The sequence below is a fragment of the Peromyscus eremicus genome, chromosome 1 (genome assembly GCF_949786415.1).
Source record: "Peromyscus eremicus chromosome 1, PerEre_H2_v1, whole genome shotgun sequence".
Taxonomy (NCBI): Eukaryota; Metazoa; Chordata; class Mammalia; order Rodentia; family Cricetidae; genus Peromyscus; species Peromyscus eremicus.
The window spans coordinates 367,075-390,897 of NC_081416.1; the positions used below are offsets into that span (position 1 = coordinate 367,075).

At 41.4% G+C, this 23,823-nt stretch overlaps 1 protein-coding gene across 4 annotated transcripts in view; it reads right to left on the bottom strand.

Annotated features, from left to right (window-relative positions):
- Window positions 1–388: 388 nt before the first annotated feature.
- The window catches only part of Dennd10 (DENN domain containing 10), a 29,198-nt gene continuing 5,763 nt past the window's right edge, over window positions 389–23,823 (bottom strand). The window contains exons 1-10 of one of the 4 annotated variants that reach the window (XR_009377794.1): window positions 22,458–22,554; window positions 19,748–19,944; window positions 17,255–17,334; window positions 14,370–14,518; window positions 12,928–13,039; window positions 10,116–10,216; window positions 6,360–6,467; window positions 4,745–4,839; window positions 2,524–2,639; window positions 549–661 (exon numbers count right to left, since the gene is read on the bottom strand). Coding sequence is in view for 3 of the 4 variants with exons in the window: in XM_059255719.1 (XP_059111702.1) it covers window positions 485–661; window positions 4,745–4,839; window positions 6,360–6,467; window positions 10,116–10,216; window positions 12,928–13,039; window positions 14,370–14,518; window positions 17,255–17,334; window positions 19,748–19,944; window positions 22,458–22,512 (1,074 nt within the window). In the remaining variant the exon portion in view is untranslated. Of the gene's footprint in view, window positions 662–2,523; window positions 2,640–4,744; window positions 4,840–6,359; window positions 6,468–10,115; window positions 10,217–12,927; window positions 13,040–14,369; window positions 14,519–17,254; window positions 17,335–19,048; window positions 19,152–19,747; window positions 19,945–22,457; window positions 22,555–23,823 lie in introns of those variants that run through there. The other 3 variants (XM_059255728.1, XM_059255719.1, XM_059255736.1) reach the window with 3 other exon arrangements.

The window sequence follows — 23,823 nt, forward strand, 5'->3', positions numbered from 1 at the left end:
TTGGCTCAGAAAGTAAAATCTCCCATGAGGAATTCAAGTTTTTTCCTAGAAGAATAAAAAGCAAACTGTGAGGCAGCTTTCTGAAAATAAACCGATAAGTGTATGGCTACAGTGAGACAAACAGGTACACAATGAAGGCTCGCATGTGCTAATCTGTGTGCAACTCTTAAACTCTGGGACAGCGTATGGCTCCTACCATTAGGACAGCAGTTAAAACACTGTCCAGCACTGGATCAAATTGGCAGGGAGAAAAAAAAAGGACAATTGTTTTTATGTGTTTCTCAGGTCAGATCTCAACACTTGGAAATAAACCATTAAAAATAGAAAAAAAAGGACAATTGTTTTTATGTGTTTCTCAGGTCAGATCTCAACACTTGGAAATAAACCATTAAAAATAGAACATTTCCTCTGTAATTCCAACACTATATAATGCCATTGGGTACTGAGAATGAAAGGGAAGTTCTGTAGGGCTTGCTATGGACAGTCATATCTTCAGCATTTGTTCAGCTGCTGCTAGATGGTAAAGGAAGTTCTCTGTTGCAGGTGGGAATCGCTTTTGCTTCAGTGCCTCAACACTGAGGACAATCTTTCCCCCGTCATCTGACACTTCTGAAAATGGTGCTAGATTGGTGAAGATTTCTTTTGTTTTTAGGGCAATGTCCTTTAATAGAACAGAAAAATACACAGTATATTAGAATCTAAAAATGTGAAGTTATTTCCTAGAATCCTATTTCTGTTATCAGACTGACTTCATAAATCACCCCCCACCCCCTAGACAGGGTTTCTCTGGCTGTTCTGGAACTCACTCTATAGACCAGGCTGGCCTTTAACTCAAGACATTTACCTGCCTCTACCTCCCAAGATCTGGGATTAAAGTCATCTACCACTATGCTCAGCTCTCATAAATTCTGAAAACAAAGTAACTTAGGAAATCAATGTCACAGAGGTGTTTATAATCATTTTAGTTATTTTTAAGCATATAATGCATTGATACTAAGAATAGTCACAGCTGGATGGTGGTGGTGGTGGTACATGCCTTTAATCCCAGCACTAGGGAGGCAGAGGCAGAGGTGTATTTCTGTGAGTTCGAGGCCAACCTAGTGTATAAAGCGAGTTCTAGGACAGGCTCCAAAGCTACAGAGAAACTCTGTCTTGAAAAACCAAAAAAAAAAGTCACTGTGGAGACCTGGTATGGTAGAGCTTGACTTTGATCCTAGTAGGATGCAGAGGCAGGTGGATCTCTGTGAGTTCAAGACCAATCTGGTCTACACAGTGAGTCAAGCGCAGTATTGTATACTTTTAATCCTAGCACTCAGGAGGCAGAGACATGTGGTTGATATACTGTGCACCCCAATAAAGGTTATCTGAGGATCAGAGGAAAAAGCCAGCCATTATATAAAATATAGGTTAGGCAGTGGTAGCACAAGTCTTTAATCCTTGCACTCAGGAGGTAGAGATTCATCCGGATCTCTGAGTTCAAGGCCACACTGGGAACAGGGCCAGATGTGGTGGCACAAGTCTTTAATCCCAGATCTCAGCACTAGTTAACTATGGAGGCCTGGAGGTCTGTACAGACAGACAGGAAGTGATACAACTGGGCAGAAAGAGGAAGTGATGTAGCTGGGTGGAGAGAGGAAGATGGCAGGGCACAGAAAAGTATATAGGCGTTGAGCATACAGGAAGTAGCTCTCTCTGGAGGCTGAGGAGTTGGTAAGGTGAGGTTGGCTGTGTCTTATTCTACTCCTTTGATCTCTCAGTAAGTTTTATTGGGGTGCACAAATAAAATATCACCATAGAGACAGGCAGATCCCTGAGATTGAGGACAGCCAGGACTACTTAGAGAAACCATGTTTAAAAAAACAAAAAAAAAGACACCACAGGCCCTCCAACTAAAAGCTAACTGCCAAGCCTAACAACTTGAGTTTAATCCCTAAGACTCACATGGTGGAAGGAGAGAACCAACTTTCTGAAAGTTGTCCTCGATTTCCATGCATGCAGTGATCACATACACACACACACACACACACACACACACACACACACAAATAAACATAATAATAATAAAGAACAGTCGCCACGAGCATGGGCAAGATGGTTCAGTGAGTAAAAGTGACTGCTGTGAAAACCTGACCACCTTAGTTCAATCCCTAGGTCCTACAGTGGAAGCACCAATTCTAGGTTGTATGTAAATGCACATACACACAGTAATTCAAAAGAAAAAAGTATAGTTACCATGTTGTATTGTATCTAGAAGGTTTTTACCATGCCAAACAGGCACTGTGTACCCAGGAACAGTCAACTCCTTTCTTCCTTGTAGAACCCTGGTGACCTATATTCTAATTCTCAATGAATTCGCCTACTTTGATACATTATCTAAGTAGAATCGTGTATCTGCCATTTTATGATTGGCTTGTTTCACACAACATGTCACCATGCCCTGAAGGTTTACTCTTGGTTATTAGATTCTCCTTTTCAAAGGCTGAATAATATTCTATTGTATGTGCCCACTACATTTTGTTTTACCCACTCTTTCTGCTGATGGATAACCAGGTCACTTCCATCTTTTACTGAGTATACATAATGCTACTAGTGACAAAAGTCTGTTCAAGTCTCTGCCTTCAATTCCACTGAATATTCACCTAGAAGCAGAATTGCTGATTAAGAGTCATTCTATTGGTAGCATTCTTCGAATGAGTCTCTTTCCCCATTTGCACAGCAGAGTAACCTGGCACCTGCTACATGGGCTTTATGCCTGTTCAGTAACTGGCACTCCTGAGGGGCAGGTGACTCACTGGAACTCACATTAAAGTCATGTCTTTTACCTGTTTTGCTGACATCATAAATGCATTCAAGTATTTTGAACATTTATCACTTAATTTCCCAAGATCTCATATATTATGTGGAATTATCTATGTATCACTTCTAATCCATGAGAAATAATCCAAATAACCCATAACTGTAATCTCTGTACTTGACCAACATCATTAGGGATGGCTGTTTCTCAGGCTATTGCCATTGCTCTTTGTTGCCCACTGTAACTAGATGTTATGACCCTATTGCTGATGACACCATATACTTAGTATATGGTATCAGCTGAAACTGATCAAGAAATTTCCTCCCTACTTGCTGTTTTTCATAGTGCCAGAATGTGCTAAATATATAAGTTGCTGAGGAAGAAAAGACAATGGTCTTACCTCATATTATACCCTGTATACTATAAAAGTGACCTATAAGGCAAGATGTGCCCATCACTGGTGCAATAATGACAGGACTATTATAGAGTAACAATCATCCGCTTTCTGACTGGATTTGAGCCTGCTCTACAGGAGGAAATTCTTGATTGCTACTGTAAACCTGGTCAAAAGTCCATGACTTGGGGGTCGAAGGAAGAGGTGAGTTCATATTAGGGGGATACATACTATTGCTGTTTTCTAAATGGTCATATCACCAAACTGCCTTCTAAATATTTATGGTTATATCCATAGACTTGTGCTGCTCTCAACCTTGGTCAGAGAGGCTCTTTTTTTGCAGTGAGTAGTGCAAAGACCCAAACTGGTCAAAGTGCTGAGAATAAGTGACTGAATGCTCAGACCTATGTAGGACAGCTATATCACCACCCCACAAGGCTCAGAGAACACCACAGAACCATGGGAGAGAGGGTGGAAAGAAGCTAAGAGCTGGATGATGGGAGGAGAGCTGTGAAACGCTGACATGGCTGTAGCATTCATGAACTCAGCTGTGATTAACTCTGCAAAACCTGTACAAGATCAAGTTACAACTCCAACATGGACAGGGAGAGGACAATGAAGCCCCACCCCAGCTCAGCTGATGGCTGTTGGAGGAGGGATAGTCAATTTTCTTTGGTGTTGTAGTCACTGGTAGGTCACTCATGCTTCAGTGGATGGCCCCACACCCATGTGCATATGGGCAGCACTAACTGAACTCAGTGTGTGTGTTGGGGGGTAGGCATGGGGCTGGAGAGATGACTTGCTCTTTCAGAGGATCCAGGTTCAGTTCCCAGCACCCACACAGTGGCTCACAACCATCTGTAATTGTAGGAGATCCAAAATCCTCTTCTAATCTCTGTGTGTAATATAGTGCACAGACATACATGCAGGCAAAACACCAATACACACACACACACAATACACATGATAGATAAACAGATGGAAGGAAGGAAGGAAGGAAGGAAGGAAGGAAGAAAGAAAGAAAGAAAGAAAGAGAAAGAAAGTTGGGAAGGAATCTATTGGAGAGATCCAGAAATAGGGAGTAGCTATCAAAGTAAAAAGTATACTATATATATGTGTGAAATTCTCAAAGAATAAATTTAAAGTGATACTAAAAAGAATGAGTGTTTCTGCTCTAATGCTGATGGGAGGCAACAGCCAGTTCACAGTCCCACGAGGGACCCACCCACTTATCCCGTGCACGGGAGTTCAAAAGTGGAGACTTGATTCTGTTTCTCCATGAAAATTCTTGTAGCAGGATGAAATGCACTGGTGGCCCTCACAGGCATTCCAGCCCACTCACTGGTTACAATTCTCACCACTTGGGCTGGCTTCAGTACCAGCCCCTGTAATGACCTGTCCCAACCCCCCCCATGCCCATCCACCATTATCTTGGCCACTGCAAAACCTACTATTGCCAGTTAGCCTATCCCCTGACACTTCACTCTGCTACCATGTTCTGAGAGAGTACAGTGGAGGCTGCTACAGGATGCTTCATAAGGCAGATCAAGGGTTACCTGTATAACCTGGCTGTCTGACTTCTCTGGGTCTTCTGCAGACTGCACAATTAGCTGACCAATTTCTTTATGCAATTTGCCCATTGTCATGGCCTCTGATGAAAGCAGAAAGAATGTTGTTATGAAGACTTAGAATTTTACACAATAAAAAATAATCAAGCCATCCAACTGAAAATCTCAAAGACCACACTAAAGGACTTTTCAAAGGCAACAGATAACCCTCCAGGTTTCCATTTTATTCCCAACACAAATATAACAGCATATTGGAAGTATTATCACCAATGCCAAACCAGATTTCCCCTTCATATCTGCCTGATAAACTGAATGAAAAACACTGACTACAAGTGAGCAAAAGCCTGATAAAGTCTTTACAGTTAAGAATCTAAGTGTGCTGGGCGTTGATGGCGCACACCTTTAATCCCAGCACTCAGGAGGCAGAGCCAGGTGGATCTCTTTGAGTTGCATGCCAGCCTGGTTTACAGAGTGAGTTCTAGTACAGCCCGGACTATGAAGAGATACTGTCTCAAAAAATGGGGGGAGGGGGGGGAGAATTTAAGTGCATTTTTCTGGCAGGAAGGTTGTGAAAGAAGAGCTTCCTGCCAGGCTCTTGGGTGCCAGAAGAGCACATAGCATGTTCATATCCTTGGAAATATGCAAAGGAAACACCTCTTTGGTCACATGAATTACAGATGCTGTGAGACAGAAAGTTCTGTGTGTCACTGTAAAGGACACACACTATTTAGATGGTGCCAGTTGGAATGAGCATGTTCTGTAAATCAGAACAGAAAGTAGGCAGTTGCTGTGGATTATGCTCATTGTTAATAATAAAGCTGATTTGCTGATAGCTGGGCAGAAAGGTATTGAGCATGAGAGCTAAACTAGGAAAATTCTAGGAAGAGGAAGGATGGAGTCAGGAGTCGCCAGCCAGAGGCAGAGGAAGCAAGATGAGAATGCCATACTGAGAAAAAGTACCAAGCCACGTGGCTAACATAGATAAGAATTATGGGTTAATTTAAGTGTAAGAGCTAGTCAGTAATAATCCTGAGCTACCGGCCGAGCATTCATAAGTAATATTAAGCCTCTGAGTCAAATATTTGGGAAGTGGCTGCTGACTATTTGGGAGTTGCTGGTGGGACAGAAACTTCTGTCTACAAACAGTGCCATCCTTTCTGGCTCTGGGCATGGCCATATTTTTATAATTTTAGCCTTGTAAGAGGTAATATTTCCTAAGGTCTGTTTCTACTTTCATTTTTCCACATGAACATGGTCATGTTTGAAATTTTAAAGCAAATGAAAAGAGAACAATTCTGGTTTTACTCATTTGAAGTTGCTAGATTCTAACACAGAATCCTAACAGCCAGCATTCAGCTGCTCCCACATTTGGGAACCATTGAGAGATCACACAAAAGCTATGAGCAGCAATCCCACCTGTCTAACACATGTAGACCTGCAGGAATAAACTGTACATTCTGGACACTGAGAAATCCCTCCAGCTCCAGCAGATGCCAAGCAAGTTACCAATACTGTCTTTAAGAAGTCAGCCCAAAACATAAAGCTGCTTGCTTGGCTTGTACCTCATGTTAATACTGGAACAGAGATAGAAAGAAAAAGTCACCTTTTGCGAGTGGAGCGATGGTGATCTCACTATCTGCCAGATTCACAAACACATCGTAGAGGTCTGGTCTGCTGCTCACCTCCAATTCTACAAAGCCAGCAATGTAACCTGCATTGCAAATTGATCAAATTACTGGAGTAGAAAGAAAGCATGTGGTGAAGGTCTCAGAAGGAGACTCAATCTGATAGCTCATTGGCTACTTTTCTTCAGTTTTCTATTATTCAGGAATATTAGCTGTACTAGTGGCACTTAGTGCTATATAATCAAAATACATATGGCTCAAAATGTTCTAAAATTTAAGTTCAATGTGAAAGAACAAGGCTGAAGTAAGCATTTACTTTTTCGTCAATGCTATTTGGGTCAAGAATGTCAGAAAGTAGGTAACTCTTTCCTAAAGAAGTCCATCCCCAAGCCACCATGTCTTCCAGGGCCAGCGTGAGCACCATGCAGTGCCTGGTGGAGCAGCTCAAGCTGGAGGCCAGCGTGGAGAGGATCAAGGTCTCTCAGACAGCCGCAGAGCTTCAGCAGTACTGCATGCAGAATGCCTGCAAGGATGCCCTGCTGCTGGGGTTCCAGTTGGAAGCAATCCCTTCCGGGAGCCCAGATCCTGCCCTTTACTGGGAAGACTGGGAAGAAGATCGCCGGGGAAGCACACGGTGATGGATGACCGCCGCCATGTCCCAAGAAAACAGTTTCAATGGCCAAATCACCTTTTCTGTTGCCTGCTCCTAGAGCCAAATTCTACAGAAATCATTTTTTTTTTTTTAACCTCACCACCAAATTTACTAAGAAGCACCTCTTCCCTAATAGAACCTGTGTTGCTCTGCCTGGGATGTAGGATGTTTTACTTACTGGGTGTTTGCATTTTAGGAGGGAAACATTTTCTTTTCAAAAACAGTATTTGTAATTTTCCTAACATTTTTATACTCTAATAAAATTTGTTCATAAGAATTTACAATTGCCGGGTGGTGGTGGCGCATGCCTTTAATCCCAGCACTTGGGAGGCAGAGGCAGGCGGATCTCTGTGAGTTCGAGGCCAGCCTGGTCTCCAAAGCGAGTTCTAGGAAAGGCGCAAAGCTACACAGAGAAACCCTGTCTTGAAAAACCAAAAAAAAAAAAAAAAAAAAAAAAAAGAATTTACAATTACTTAATGAAAATATAAAATTGGGGGACTAATTGATATCTTGATTTTTTTTAAAGGAAAACGGTTTTTATTTTTTTAATGCGATATAGTCTTACTTTAACAGTAGACTTGGGAGATGCTCCTTAGCCAACTGAAAGGGCTGATGTAGCGTTAGATTGCCCATTCTGGGTGAGGTTGGTTAGCTCTTTCTTTAGTTCCTTTAGTTTAAAATTTATAATTGTGTTTGTAGCTCTTAAAAATGTGCTTATGCCTTTAAAAAATGTTTAAAATGTGACCTACATTCAGAACATTGCAATTGGTTAAAAACAAAATGTGAAAATATTACAACCTAAAAGAATTAATGTCACAAGTATTTTATTGGGGTGATGTGCCTTTGATTTAATTGGGGACACTTTTAGAAGGAAAGTTTGTGTTTATAATAACTTTTGAAGAACTTGGAAATAAAGTTTTTGCCTAATGCATCATTTTCCATGAAAAAAAAAAAGAAGTCCATCCTCAGCTGGGCAGTGGTGGCACACACCTTTAATCCCAGCCCTTGGGAGGCAGAGGCAGGCAGATTTCTGTGAGTTCGAGGACAGCCTAGTCTACAGAGAAGCTACACAGAAACCCTGTTTCAAATACTACCACCCCAAAAAGCCCACACCCATGTGTCTGTCTTTCTGAGTGCCTCTCCTCTCTTTTTCTCTTAATCCTCATGTATAAAACATATTAAAAAGTATCTTTTAACAAAAAATCCAACTCTGGTTTAAAAACAAAGAAAAAGGATGTCCAAAAGTAACAATGGACTCAACCATTGTCTTCATTTCAGATCTTGGTCCCCAGGAAAGCCACAACCACATGTCTAGGTTGTCAAGGATGACACAGGGACCATCTTTTGGTTCTATCAGATCTGATACAATATCTGCTAAGGGAATCAGTAGACTTCTAGAATTGGTGCTGTTTAGAGTGATGGTTCCCACATGTTGATTATTTCAGAGAGCAAGTTAATTATAAAAAGATAGGGGGTTTATTGTTTTACAGTGCTGGGTACTGAGCTGGGGGCCTCATACATGCTAGGCAAGTGCTTGAACCTGAGTCATACCCTTAGCACTGTTTTGTTTAGGGGAATAATTTCCCATTGCTAAAGTTTTACATTCTCAAGTAAAGGAAGCAAAAACATCAGCAACAAAAGGAAAACCTGCTAATGAAAGCCAGACCCCAATAAACCACATGACAAAATGTGAAACATAAAAGGGTGGCACTAATTACTAAAAAATAAAATTATTCAATAAATGTACTGGATCCAAGTGATTATTCCTACAAAAAAAAATGAAAACAGGGGCTAGAGTATAGTTAAATGGTACAGTATATTCAGTTCTCAGCACCAGAAAGTGAATGGATGAATAATAAAAAGAAAGAAGGTTTGAAGCCAGGTGGTAGTGGCACACGCCTTTAATCCCAGCAGAGGCAGGCAGATCTCTGTGAGTTCAAGGCCAGCCTGGTATACACAGTGAGTTCCAGGACAGCCAAGGCTGTTAACAGAGAGAAAAACCCTGTCTCGAGAAAAAGAACATAAACAACAACAACAACAACAACAACAAAACAAAAAAACAACATAAAACAAAACAAAACCCAAAAATAAAAAACCTAAACACTCAAAATCAAATTACTGATTAACTTGGGGCTGGGAATATGGCTCAGTGGTAGTGTCCTTGCTTAGCATGCCTGAAGCCCTACATTCAATTTCTAACATCAGGAAAACATACACACACAAAACAAAAAAACCCAAAAGTAAAAATGATAATTTTGTACATTTTACTACAAATTTAAAAAAAAAAATTTTTTTTTTTTGTTTTTTGTTTTTTTGAGACAGGGTTTTGCTGACCTCGAACTCACAGAGATCCGCCTGGCTCTGCCTCCCGAGTGCTGGGATTAAAGGCATGCGCCACCACTACCTGGGTAAAAAACATTTTTTAAATGGAAAAAAAAAACAAACAAAAAAAAACTTGCACCTTTTTTTTTTTTTTTTTTTTTTTGAGTCAGGGTTTCTCTCTACAGCTTTGGAGCTTGCTCTGTAGACCAGGTTGGACTCACAGGGATCCGCCTGCCTCTGCCTCCCTAGTGCTGGGATTAAAGGCGTGCGCCGCCACCACCTGGCTCTAAATGGAAAAAAAATCATTGTATTTGCAAAAAAAGTTTCATTACTCATTTTACGAATATGTGCATGCCCCACCAAATAAACATAAGCAGAGTCTTCTGTGGGAGCCTGTTCTCGGGTTCCTCCTGGCTTTACCCAGCAGGTCCGCATAGAGGATGATTAGGACCACAGGCCTGAGTGCAGGTGTCTGAGATGGTCTGCACTTGGCTGTGCTGGGGGAGGAGGTCATTTGCTCCACCCCTTGGCATCTCTATAAAAACCCTGGGGCAGAGACAGTCGGGGCATGTTGGAAAAGGTTCCAGGCCCTCTCGAGGCTATCCTTTATTTTCTATCTGTTTATCTCCGCAATATGCTTCACAATAAATCCTTCTATCTAATATTTCCTGCTGCTCACACTCAAGAAAACTCTGGGGAGCTGTGGGGGTGGTGGGTAAACGCCCCACAGTCTTCCCTCCCCTGGGATGTTTTCATGCACCTGTGCACATCTGCAGGCCTTCTAGCTCTTCAGCATGGAGGTGCATATAAGAATGCAGGATGGTCCAATCCTGTCGATGCCACACCAGGGCAGGCAGAGTCCTAAGGAATAAAGACAAAAACTCAGTCATACAGTTGCTGGTCTTCACTTTGGACACGTGCCTGCTCCTTCTCCTCCCAAGAGGAAACATCCAGGGTAAAGTCCTATGGATAGCTATTCAAGAACAGAGAAGAAACTAAGCCTTAAATGTACTAACACCTCTGGACTTGACAATGAAACAATGTTGTGTCAACGCTCTGTGTGTGTGTGTGTGTGTGTGTGTGTGTGTGTGTGTGTGTGTGTGTTGGGACAAGGTGTTGTACCCTGGCTGGCTTGGAACTCACTATGTTTCCCAGGCTAGCCTGAAACTCATGACAATCCTCTTGCCAGAGCCTCCAAAGTGCTGGGATTATAAGTATATGTCACCAAACCCGGAGAAGGCAATATATTAAACTACTTTTTGGGTCAGATTGGCTACAAAAAGCTCAAGGTGAAGTTTGCAAACTGCTAGAGATGTTTGGGGTGATACCCAAACTAGTTCCAGCAAGACAAGTTTTCTGGAAGTCTCCTACTTATATTTACAATTCTAGCCAAACTTGCAAAATGTGTTGTTTGTTTTCAGACAACACACAGGTTTAAACAGAAATACTTGAAGCAGGAGGCTGGAGAGATGGCTCAGCAGTTAAGAGTAGTGGCTGCTCTTCCAGAGAACCCAGGTTTAATTCCCAGCACCCAGATAGGAGCTCACAACCATAGATAACTCCAGTCCCAGTGGATCCAATGCCCCCTTCTGGCCTCTGCAGGAATCAGGCACAGACATGGTGCACAGACATACAGGTAGGCAAACCACCCATACACAGAAAATAAACAAAAATTTTAAAAACAAGTGCTGCAGGGAGGTGTGAGAAATTCATGTGCAGCTTCAGGAAACCACATTTCAGAAGCTATGGATACTCCAGTTTAAGAAGAATGTAGACAGGAAGGTGATGAGGTAAAGGTCTAATAGAGAGGGAACAGGGTGAAAACTCTGGCCCTCTCACCTTAGACAGGACAAACACAACTCCAGGTTTGGTGATATGTATAAATCATTTTAAAGCAGGCGTAAAGGGTGAGGCACTTGGAAAGCACATTACATAAATTATTCCCAGTACTGGAAACAAGCTCATCAACTTTGTATTATGATCCTAAAATGATGGAGACTCAGAACAGCCAGTATCTTCCATGTGGCCACACACTATCAACCTGTCATTTCATGATTTTAACCCAGGACTTTGGGTCTACAAAGCCTTTTCACCTTTTCATAATCTCACCACTTAACCTCTGCCTCATTTTTCTCATTCATAAAACATAAGAATGCTACTTCCTTGCATTTTTTATTAAGATTAACAATTTAAGGTGTCCCATTTATTTGCATTAAATAAACCTAAAACAAATTAATTTAAGAATGAATTAGGGGGCTGGAGAGATGGCTCAGAGGTTAAGAGCACTGGCTGTTCTTCCAGAGGTCCTGAGTTCAATTCCCAGCAACCACATGGTGGCTCACAACCATCTGTAATGAGATCTGACGCCCTCTTCTAGCCTGCAGGTATACATGCAAACAGAGCATTATATATACAATAAATAAATCTTTAAAAAAAAAAAAAGAATGAATTAGATTTAGTAAACAAAAAGTTCCACCCCCTAACCCCATTTACCACTAACAATGACAGTCAGGTAAAACTGAATCAAAGGAACAATTTACTTAAAACAGAGGTCAGCAAACTAGGCCTCATGGACTAGCTGTCTAACTTTGAAAATAAAGTTTTATTGACACAGCCATGCTCACTCACATACATACATATTGTCTAGGGTTACTTTCCTGCTAGCCAGGCAGCTGAGAAACTGGCAAAGACACATGGTTCACAAGCCTAAAATATTTACTTATTATATATGTGTGTGTGTGTGTGTGTGTGCGTGTGTGTGTGTATGTGTGTATACATACATATATATTTAATTTTCATTTATTTAATTTTAAGTGTATGGGTGTTCCACCTGAATTCATGTCTGTGCAATACATGTGTGTTTGGTGCCCAAGGAGTTACAGATTGTTGAGAGTCACTATGTTGGGTACTGGGACTCAAACCCAGATCTGCTAGAGGAGAAGCCAGTGCTCTTACCCACTGAGTCCATATCTCCAGCCCCAAGCCTAAACTATTTACTTTCTTTCAAACAAAAGTTTGCTAACTCCTTGTATCTGCCCAAGAAATAGTTGTAGTCAGTACTCCTTTAGGAATGTGTGCACATACACCACTCCAAGCACACACACACACACACACACACACACACACACACACACACACACACACAAGCATATATACCAAATAAATGTTAAGTAGAGCCTTTCCTCCCCTGGGATGTTCTTGTCTATCTGTGCACATCTGCAGGTCTTTATTTTGTTGTTGTTTTTTAAGATAGGGTTTCTCTGTGTAGCCCTGGCTATCCTAGAACTAGCACTGTAGACCAGGCTGGTCTCAAACTCAAGAGATCCACCTGCCTCTCCCTCCCAAGTGCAACTTCTGCCTTCCAAGTGTCTTATTTCTAAAGCTGAATAAAAATCTTTCCAAATTCAGTAACCCTGAACTACTAGCTCTAAACTGAATCACAAAAATGGTATTTTACTCAGACTAATCCATGTTCTTTTTTATCAAATATGCAACAGAACACAGTACACAGTAACATCTAGTATCTCCAACTATCAGGAAAACTTACACTTTTTAGTAATTAAAAATGGTACCTGGTAAATTCCTGGACAGCTTCTATTTTGGGGTGATAGACAACAATTCGTTTTTTTAACATCAATGCTGTGTGTAAGATAACAGTTTCCATTCCAAATTGAGATACAATGTCTTAAAATAAAAAGATAATATTGCATTAAATACATAATGGCATAAAGTTTCCATTAAAAAGAATTCTTGTCATATAAATACAAAACTACTTTTAATATACTGGCTACATTTAGGCAAATGCTATTAAGTGCAGACATACTTCATTTGGTGGATTGGTATGTTTAATCATCTGCTTACCAGGATGTTTATCATAGTTGCCAGCAACGCCCTTTGGGGACTCTGGATACATAGATAATGCCAGACTTCTAAAGAAGTGTGCTGTGGATATCGCTCTGTATAAATAAACACTGATTGGCCAATAGCCAGACAGGAAGTATAGGCGGGACTAACAGAGAGGAGAATTGAGGAAACAGGAAGGAAAGGAAGAGATTGCCTGGAGCCGCCGCCAGGACAAGGAAGATGTAAGGTACCAATAAGCCACGAGCCACGTGGCAAAGTATAGATTAATAGAAATGGGCTAAATATAAGAATAAGAGCTAGACAATGATAGGCCTGAACTAATGGCCAAGCAGTTTAAATAATGTAAGAGTCTGTGTGTTTATTTTATAAGTGGGCTCTGGGACTGGCAGGACTTGGCGGGAGCTGGAGAGAAATTCTCCAGCTACAGAAGTGTAACAATACGAAATAGAACCAACATTTTTCAGCGTCATAAAAAAACACCCAACCTCAACCAAATGCTCAGGAACCACTAAAGACAGCAGATGGGGACCAGCCAGCACTGTTAAAGGATGTGAATAGAGGCAGCTCCACCTCCAGAGGACCCCAAGATCTGTGGCTTAGCTCTTGGCTGTCATTGTAAATTCCTCAGCTAAGCGCTGGATTAAAGACTATACCCGTGGCTATAGTTCTCTAGCAGGAGTAGTTAATGGCTAAGATGTGAGGAAAGAAAAACTATGGAAGTCAGTGGAGACTATGAGCCATGGAATTAAGCTAAAAGAATATTTCTATAAAAGACACAATATGGAAAAGGTTGTCACAAAATATTTTGCTTTGACAGAATTCTAAGTCAGAAGGCAACATAAGAAATGATGTACTCTGCTGTGTAGGAAATGCAAATTAAAATGACCTTGGCTTGGGGCTTTTGTTGCTGGTCAGGGTTTTCATTTCATTTCTTTTCTTTCTTTCTTTTTTTTTTTTTTTTTTAATTTTTTTTATTTCATGTGCATTGGTATTTTATCATGAGTGTCAGATCCCCTGGAACTGGAATTGCAGACAGTTGTAATCTGCCATGTGGGTGCTGGGAATTGAACCCAGGTCCTTTGGAAGAGCAGTCAATGCCCTTAACCACTGAGCCACCTCTCCAAACCCCAGTCTTTTCTTTCTTTCTTACCTTTGATGGAACCTGCAAGGTATGCCTTTCGACTATCAAAGTCTCTGCTAAAGAAAGAGCCGTTTTCTTCACTCTGGCAGATCCCCTTGGTGAGAACTGCAATGTAACTCTCCATCATTTTAACTGGGCTCCCATATTTCAGATATATTCTGTGAGATGGAAAAAAAGGTGACAATGCTTCTTATGCAGTACGGTAATGTGGAGAAAGGCACCAAGGTTAAACACTGGTACTTTCTCGATTATAAAGTAACCTGGTAGCATTTCCAAATGTGCAAACCTGTCCACAGCATTTCTTCTCTAATTTACTTTTAAATACAACACTTGACAGATGTGGACTATTCCTCTGAGGAAGGCTCTCTCCTGCCATCTGGAGATGTAGTCCCCGTACGGGAGAAATTAACAGTGTATTCCTAAAGCTGTGTTACTCCCAGAAATACTGTATTCTTATTTCAGTCACACAACTCTGTTTTATTGCCCCAACTTCCTTTGACACGAGCTCAAAGCATCATTCACAGAGAAAACAGTGCTATAGAACCCATGCTTATTATAAGTGATGCTAGAGGTAACTAACTACATTTAGATAGTTAAGAAATCCATGCTTTTTAAAATTTCCAGTGATAAACACAGACATCAGTCATCAAGTTAAAACTTCAAAAAACACTGATGGGGAAGCCGGATGCATTTATAGAGGCCACATATTAAGTCTCTTTCCCTTGAAATCCTTTCCTCTGAGCAACTAAGATTACTTCTTCCTCTCTTATTTAATTATTTACTCATTATAGCCAGCAATTTATTTATTTATTTAGAGACAGTGTCTCTCTGTGTCCTGGCTGTCCTGGAACTTGCCATGTAGATCAGTCTGGCCTCAGATTCAGAGTGTTACGATTAAAGACCTAAGCCACCAAGTCAGGCTTAGAGCTATACTTTGCTTGAAAAACTTCACTGGGGCTACTGGTATACTTCAGTAGTCAAGGGTGGGCCTAGCCTTCTTGAAGCCCTGAGTTTGATCCACAGCACTAAAGAATAAAAAGACATTAATGGGCATACTTGGGCCTTTCAGCAGCTAATGTAATAGAAAACTGAGAAAATTAAACTGAAAACTGAATTACAACTGACTACTTGAAAATCATATTTACCGTAGACTAACTGGGGAAAAAAAAGCTAGTTTAACTTATTACTAAATGCTTACTATTTCAAGCTACAAGTTGAGAAAAAGGTGGGAAACAATAAATACTGTGAGCTCTCAGGTATGGCCACTGACCTACTAAATCAAACACAAGATTATACAAAGAGAGGATATTGCAGGGATTGTATGAACTGGGGCTGGGGAAGAGGCAGGAGGAATCTTGAATTTTATTGTAGACTCCTGTATTACTGATACTTTTTTATTATGTGCTTCTTAATAAAAAAAATTCATCAACATAATAAACAGACACCAATTATAGTAATGGAGAAGTCAAACATAAGGTTGATGAGATGAAACCTTAGGCTATGAGAGACAGAAAAGAACACCCCCCTTGAAAAGACTGTGGGAGAACAATGCAGTGTAGCCCAGAGGACCATGTTTAGACAGCAATCCTCAGGCCTGCCACACCTGGCATGTACAGCAGATTCTAGGTGTGCACAAAACCCCATTAGCTGCAGGAACTAGAGGATCAAGGGAGGGGTGGCAAAGGATGCCACCCCAGGGACTAAAACCTTCCTGAGTGGCCTCTGCTGTATGTCACAGGAAGCACATCCGCCTGATTCTCTCCCCAGAAATGAAGATAAGTCCTCCACAACTGCCTCATCATCATGAAAAAGTATCTGTCCATGAATGTGTACAATGATATCAGGCACATGTGTGTGGGGACATGTGGAGGAATTATGCAAGAGCACATGTGCAGAACTGAGCACAGGGAAGCAGGAAGGAACAGAGGACAGGAAGTGGCTGGCAATTGCTGAGTCCTCATTCCTTCTGCCCCCTGACAGGAGGAGGATGTAGAACGCCAAAACACTATGCACTACAGAAACCAGGCAACTTCTAGGCTTTCTGAATTGGAGGTCGCATCTGAAAAAATGCTGCCTTCTGAACTCCAAAATACTTCCTGTTTAGTTCAGCTGGGTAAATAGCCCTGACTAGGTAAATCAGATGCAATGGGAGCCTCATGCTTTTTAGAAAACACCTCTACAGTGTTTTCAGTTTATAGCTTCTGGACCTCAACTCTTCTATCAATAACAACCTCCCCTACGTCAGTGCCACAAGAGCAGCAGCAAGTCTTATAGAATGGCTAGTTACATAAACAGTAAAACCTCATTTGGTTAAAATATAATGTAACTGAAACTCTTAGGTAATGGAGTTCCATTTTTCAATTTTTTTCTTTGATGTGCATGTCCATGTGTGAGAGGTACATATGTAAAAAAGACAAAAAACTACTTATTAGGCTTACAGTGAGAAACACAAAAATTCCCTTCAGTTCTTCACAAAACTATTGGGTGAGTGAGTTGACACATATGACATTTATAATTGCATGTTACATAGTGATACTAGTAAAACAGGAAAACTAAAACCTTGGAAAAGCCATCATTAAAAAGCCAATGTCCCTAATATATAAGAAAGATTGGGACATACCGAAAGTGGCAAGTAATCTGAGATGCCCAGGAACTACAAAAGCCAGACAAACTGCTTTTTCTCCTCCCCTGGCCCATTTTCCCAAATCAGAAGATAAATCCACACAGCAAAGACAAAGTCCCTCTTTACAAATCAGCCTCTGCAAAGCCACAATGGATTAAGTCAGGGAGACTGAAGACTGAATTTGTTTCCTTCATGTGGACATCTGCTGAGTCACTACTGAATGAGATCTTCATTTTGGTGAATTAGCATTTAACACAGTTTTCATACAGACCTACACAATATCCTAGTGAAGGCGGCATATTTCTCTGGGTTAAAATCTTTGGCGGTCAGAACAATAGAAAAATGAGTCACCTGTCCAAAAAAAAAAACAAACAAAAGCACGCTTTTTAAAGATGCTTAAATAGGATTCAATAGATACTTACTGTAACAGATTACAGTATTATTCTATTCTAACAAACCTCTTGAACACAACATAGTTGCATTAAAAAGAAAAGACCAAGATGTCAAAATCTTCACTTTTTTATCCTTGTTTATTCTAAGACAGTCTCACTATGTAGCCCATGTTGGTCTCATATTTGAGACCTTCTGCCTCAGCCTCCCAAGTGCTAGATTACATGTGTATTCCACTGTGTTCTGCTGAAAAACATATTTTGGACTATTCTAAATCTTATTATTTTTGAAATCTGAACCACAGATGTGATATGAATGCTGCTGTAACTTGGAGTCTATAATCCAAAACATGGGTCACATCCACTTATGGATGCATCAAGATTTTTCAGAAAGAACTGATAGAGAGATGGCTTATCAATTAAAAGCATTTGCTACTCTTACAGAGGACCCAAGTTTGAATCCCTGAACCCACAGAGCTTTTATAACTCCACCTCTGGGGGTATGATGCCCTCTTCTGGCCTCTGAAGATATCTGTGCTCAAATGGGCATATATGCACACAAATAAAAGTAAAAATAAAATTTGAAAAAGAAACAACCAACCTACCACAGTGAATATAAGTAAGTTAGTCATGGAGGCACAAATCTGTAATGGAAGCACTTGGGAAGTAAAGACAGAAGGATCAGGAGTTTAAGGTCAGCCTCAGTCACACAGTGAGTATGAGGCCAGCCTGAGCTATAAGAGACCTTGTCTCAAGACAAACCAAAGAGAAAAAGTACTTACTGAACAAAATGCAAAGATCTTATAATACACTGAAACTTCCAAACTTACATTTTTCTAAAAACCCTGTAACTCTTTCTAAGTGATTTCCCTAGTTTTTAGTACTGTTCTTTATATTCTGGACATACTTCATACTGTCCCATTATGGCTCAAAAGTTAACTGTGAAAAGTGAAAAGAGGCACCCCATGTACATGCCAGAGACTCAGCAACTTGTTTCCTTATCTTTCTCTTGGAAACTCTGCTCGCTTGAAGTTAGAGACCATGTAACTTAGCTGGGTGGTAGCATACACTTTTAGTACCAGCACTCAGGAGGCACAGGCAGGGGGATCTCTGAGTTCAAGGCCAGCCTGGTCTACAGAGTGAGTTCCAGGACAGCCAGCGCTACACAGAGAAACCCTTTCTCAAAATAAAAAAAAATCAAAACAACAAAAAGGAAACCACATAACTTATTCCCCAGGTCACACTGATACTTACTACTCACAGCAAACAACATACCAATAAAAGTCTAATTATGACACATATTTTCTTAATAATCATTTTAAATTCATAATGTATCTTTATCATCCACAAGTAAATTAAAAAAAAATCTTAACTCTGCCAAGAATAATTATAGTCTTTAAAAATTTTTTTAAGGGACTGAAGTGGTTCAGTGGTTAAGAACACTGGCTGCTTTTCCAGAGGACTAGGTTCTATTCCCAGTACCTATACAGTCATACATGACTGTTTTTAACTCCAGTCTCAAGAAATCTAACACCTTCTTCTGGTCTCTGCAGGCACTAGACACACATGTGGTACATTCATACAGACATACATTCAGGCAAAACACACACACACACACACACACACACACACACACACACACACATATTTAAAAAATTTTTTAAAGTTTTACTAACCTGGAATGAATTATGTAGTTCAGGCTGGTCTTGAACTTGACAATCCTCCTTCCTGAGCCTTCTAAGAGTTGAGATTATAGGCATGTGCCATCATTCCCAGCTTCTAAAATAGTTTTGTGTTTTTGAAACTCCCTAAGGACATCAGGCTAGCCTCAAACTCTCAGAGACCCACCTGCCTTCAAAGTGCTGGAATTAAAGGTGTGAGACACCATACCTAGCCCTAAAACAGATTTTAATTATGGAAAACACGTCTCACTTTTATTCAATATGGCTCTGAAACTGCCTAAATATCTCTAGTCCACCAGACTGTAACTCTGATAAAGACTACATGTCCTCAAGTTGTTGAGCTTTCAACTAACCACAGTGGATATCAATATTCGTACAATGATGGAGTGTAAAAGGGAACAGTCCCAGTGAAAATAATATTCAATGCTTTCAAGTGTGTACTGTGAAAGACAGAGTCTACAGCTTATATTCTTAAATCACTTTAGATATACTGGGTTGGTTTTTTTTTTTTTTTTTTTTTTTTTTTTGGTCTCTCTGTGTGGCTTTGGAGCCTATCCTGGAACTCACTCTGTAGCCCAGGCTGGCCTTGAACTCACAGAGATCCGCCTGCCTCTGCCTCCCAGTGCTGGGATTAAAGGCGTGCACCACCACCGCCCAGCTTTTTTTTTTTTTTAAACCTTGAAGCAGTCATACCTTTTTCAAAATTGAAGAATCTGGAACTTCAACTGTAGTGATATAAAACCACGTTCTTCTGTACTGACCAAAGACAAAGGGGTGGAGAAGTTTGTTTTCATCTGTTAGGCAGCATTTTCGGAGCAGCAGATTCCTTAATGAGGCTGTCGTGGAAGGATAACACCACACCCACAGAACTTCTCCATTAGTGTCCTTTTCTATGGTGGAAAGATGGTCACTGTGAGAATGTCAAACAGCGGCAAGGAAGTGAATTGATTGGTTACTCAGAAACACTTTGTGGAATCAGTTTTAACAATCCACTTTACAAAGCAACTCAGAGCACTTGAGACCAAAATTCGTATGAACTCATGATTTGTATTTGGTTGTTTTTGTCTGTGATCACCAAAGCTAGCCACAAACTATGTAGTTAAAGGTGACCCTGAACTCCTGTTTTCTCCTAACTATCACTCAAGAGTTGAGATTACAGGCATGCAACATCATGCCAGGCAGATTCATGACTTTAGTTCTAGGTCACCTAAGTAAAACAGGTTAAGGTGCCAGGCGGTGGTAGCGCACATCTTTAATCCCAGCATTCAGGAGGCAGAGCCAGGTGGATCTCTGTGAGTTCGAGGCCAGCCTGGTCTACAGAGTGAGATCCAGGACAGGCACCAAAACTACAGAGAGAAACCCTGTCTGGGGGGGGGGGGGGGGACGGACGGGACGACACGACGATGACGACAGGACAGGTAAAAGTGCTTGCTACACAGCCCAGTGACCTGAGTTTGACCCCAAGCACACACATGGTCAAAAGAGAGAACTGGCTCCCACAAGTTGTCCTCAGACCTCCACATAGACAAGCCTGCCACATGTTCACATACACAAATAAATAAAACTGTAATGAAAAACTAGCCTTGGGTTCTTAAGAGGGAAAAAGGAGAGGTCTAGGCATATAGGCAGAGCCATTTGAAGCCCTGGGTTTGATCCTTCATTCCCCTTTCGCAACAATGAAGGAGATAATGAATCCTCCTTCAACTCACGTTACACATATAGTCTAGATTTAAATTTTGCACTTTTTGCTGGGGATTAAACCCCATGAATTTTACATGCTAGGCAAGAGCTCTACAGCTCTGCCAAATTTTCAGAGTAACAATAATCAAAGCTATCCATTCATAATGTAATTCTGTCAACAAAATAAACATCTCAGTTACAAAAAAGGAAATAAATAATTTGAGGGGCTGGCTCAGTCCCCAAAGTAGTTGATAACTATAGATTTGTGTCACTATGCCTCTGATACTCTCTTTACTTAGAAACAAGTATCTTTCTTTTCCTGAGACAGGGTTTCCCTGTGTAGCTCCTGGTATCCTGGAACTCACATAGGCCAGACTGGCCTCAAACTTAGAGATTCACCCGCAGCCGCCTCTGCAGTGCCACGGCCCAGCTTAGAAGTAACTACCTTTTAAATCATGCCAGAATAAAAACTAGAGAGCTGTTGTTCGGGCAGATATGTTTTTAAGTCTTTTTTTTTTTTTTTTTTTTTTTTTTTTTTTGAGACAGAGTTTTTCTGCATAGCCCTAGCTGTCCTGGAACTTGCTCTGTAGACCAGGCTGGCCTCGAACTCACAGAGATCTCCCTGCTTCTGCCTCCCAAGGGCTGGGATTAAAGGCGTGCCACCACCACTTGGCTATTTGTAAGTCATTCTGATCTTCACAGTTTAACTCAACCTTAATTCTGAAGTGCTGACAAGTCCAAGATGCCTGAAGTACTTAGGTTTTGTTTTCAAGCGATTTTAAAAAATCTCATTAGAAATGAGTACAAGGTGGCTAAAAATGGCTCAGCATTTAGCACTGGCTGCTCAAGAATTAGCACTGGTTGTTCTTTAAGAGGACTAGGTTCAATTCCTAGTACCCACATGGCAGCTCACAAGTGCCACCAATTCCATAGGATCTGATGATCTCTTCAGGCCTCCGTTTGACACCAGGCATGCACACCGTGTCAAACACAGTCAAAGAAAAACTCATGCAAAATAAATAAAATTTTACACAGAAAGAAGAAATGAATACAGGATAAAGGCACTCCTTTGAACTTCTGAAAAATAATCAGTGCAGTTATTTGCTAAGCCTAAGCAACATGCTTATACTCTTCAAGGAAGGATAGTGTCTGGGTGTATTAGAACCTCAGGAGCGAGACTATTCAAAGGAATTCATAAAGGTTCATTCATTCGTGCAGTCCAGTGCGGTCACCTACTGCCTGCTTGGGCTGCACAAAACTCACACACAAAGATACCTATGAACTTCCTCACCATGAATTCCTATAAACTAGCCGAGGTCACAAATGTGACCATGCAGCAGGGACATCTGGATCAACTGATAAGAAGTACTTCACCGTGGAAGTGGAGGCTCCAGGTCACCCTGCGCGGGTTCCAACATTGGCTCCACCACTTCCTGGGATGTCTTGCCAATGGCACCCCGGGGCTCCTGGGGCGTCACCCATACTCCCGGACAGCTGCAAACACCCGCGACCGAGCCCCAGCTCTCCAAACGCGTAGTCCCAGGGCCGGGCCATCAACCAGAGCCTCAAGCCCCGCCTGCCCGCAGGCCCCAAGTCAGTCCGGGCGGTGAGGAGGCCGAATTTCACGGCCCAGGTCCGCCCCTCCCTGGCAGGACAGCCTCACAGATCCTAGAACCAGGCGGAGCTGGGCGCGGCCTGGCTGGAAGAGAGCCTGCGTCCTTACCGATCAGGCCGACTCCGAGCATCAGCTGTGTATCCGTCGCCACAACTGCAGCCATCTTCCGCCGCTCCCGGGTCCGCGCCGCAGGCCCCACCCCTCCACTTGGCCACGCCCATCACAAGTCCCGTCCCTTCCGCCCGGGCGGAGCCGACCCTGCAGGACCGCCCTGGCTTCCCTTTCCTGGCCGAGACTTCCTTCCCTTAGGCGCTTGTTCCATCACAGAGACATAGCCAGCGTTTCACCCTTCGGTTTGTGTAGTACCTTAAAAATGGAGTTTCCATTCACTGGTTCATTACAAAAATGAAAACAAAAATAATTGAAGAACTAATATGTGCTGGGAACACTGTTGACCGGGAGAAAGCAAGCATTCCAGTAAGGGTGAGGGACATTAATTGGATAAAATAATAATACTAGGACAGCTCAAAGTGATAAACGCCGTGAAGAAAACAAAATACTGCAGTTTGTCAGGAAATGAGGTGTTTCACAATGGGTGTCAAGACTTCCTGAAGTATACTATTAGGTATAATACACACGTACCAACTATAAAAAGAAAAAAAATCGAGTCATTTTCATAGTGTTGCCTTGATGTTTGACAAGAGGTTAACAAGGGCAGTGTTGCTGCGACCTACACAACACACCCTCTGAAAGTAGACCTTTGCCTTAATTATGCACAATTTCTAGAAAAGAAAAAAATCATTTTTTTCATAAACTTGGCTTTTCCCTCAGCATTAAATCTTACTCTAGGAACACATACACACACACACACACACACTCACAACAAATCTAAAGATCTAATTGATGAGCTCAGAAAAGGTTGGCCTTATTGGCAGAAAGGGGCTAGAAAAAGCAGAAACAAAGAACAAAAAGCACAAATTGGCAGTCATCAGTGAGTGAGGGAATGGGGAGTAATTACATAATAGGTATGGGAGTTTCACTTACAGATGATGAAAAAGTTTTGGAACTGGACAGAGGTTGCCCAATATTGTGAATATATTAAAAGCCACTGAATAACCCACTCTAAAATGGTGAATTTATGTTATGTAACTTTTATAAAAATTCATTTAAATATTTTAAAAATCTCTTAACATTTTTAAAATTTGTTTCTTACTTTTATGTGTATGGGTGTTTTGCCTGGATGTATGTCTGTGCACCACATGTGTACAATGCCAGAAGAGGGCATCCAATTCCCCTGGAACTGAAGATACAGACAGTTGGGAGCTGCCATGTGGGTACTGGGAATTGAACCTGGTCCTCTGGAAGAAGCCAAGTGCTCCTAACTTCTTAACCATCTCTCTAACCCCTCATTTAAATAATTTATTGGTGTGTGTGTGTGTGTGTGTGTATACATGTGTACAAGGGTATGGGTGCA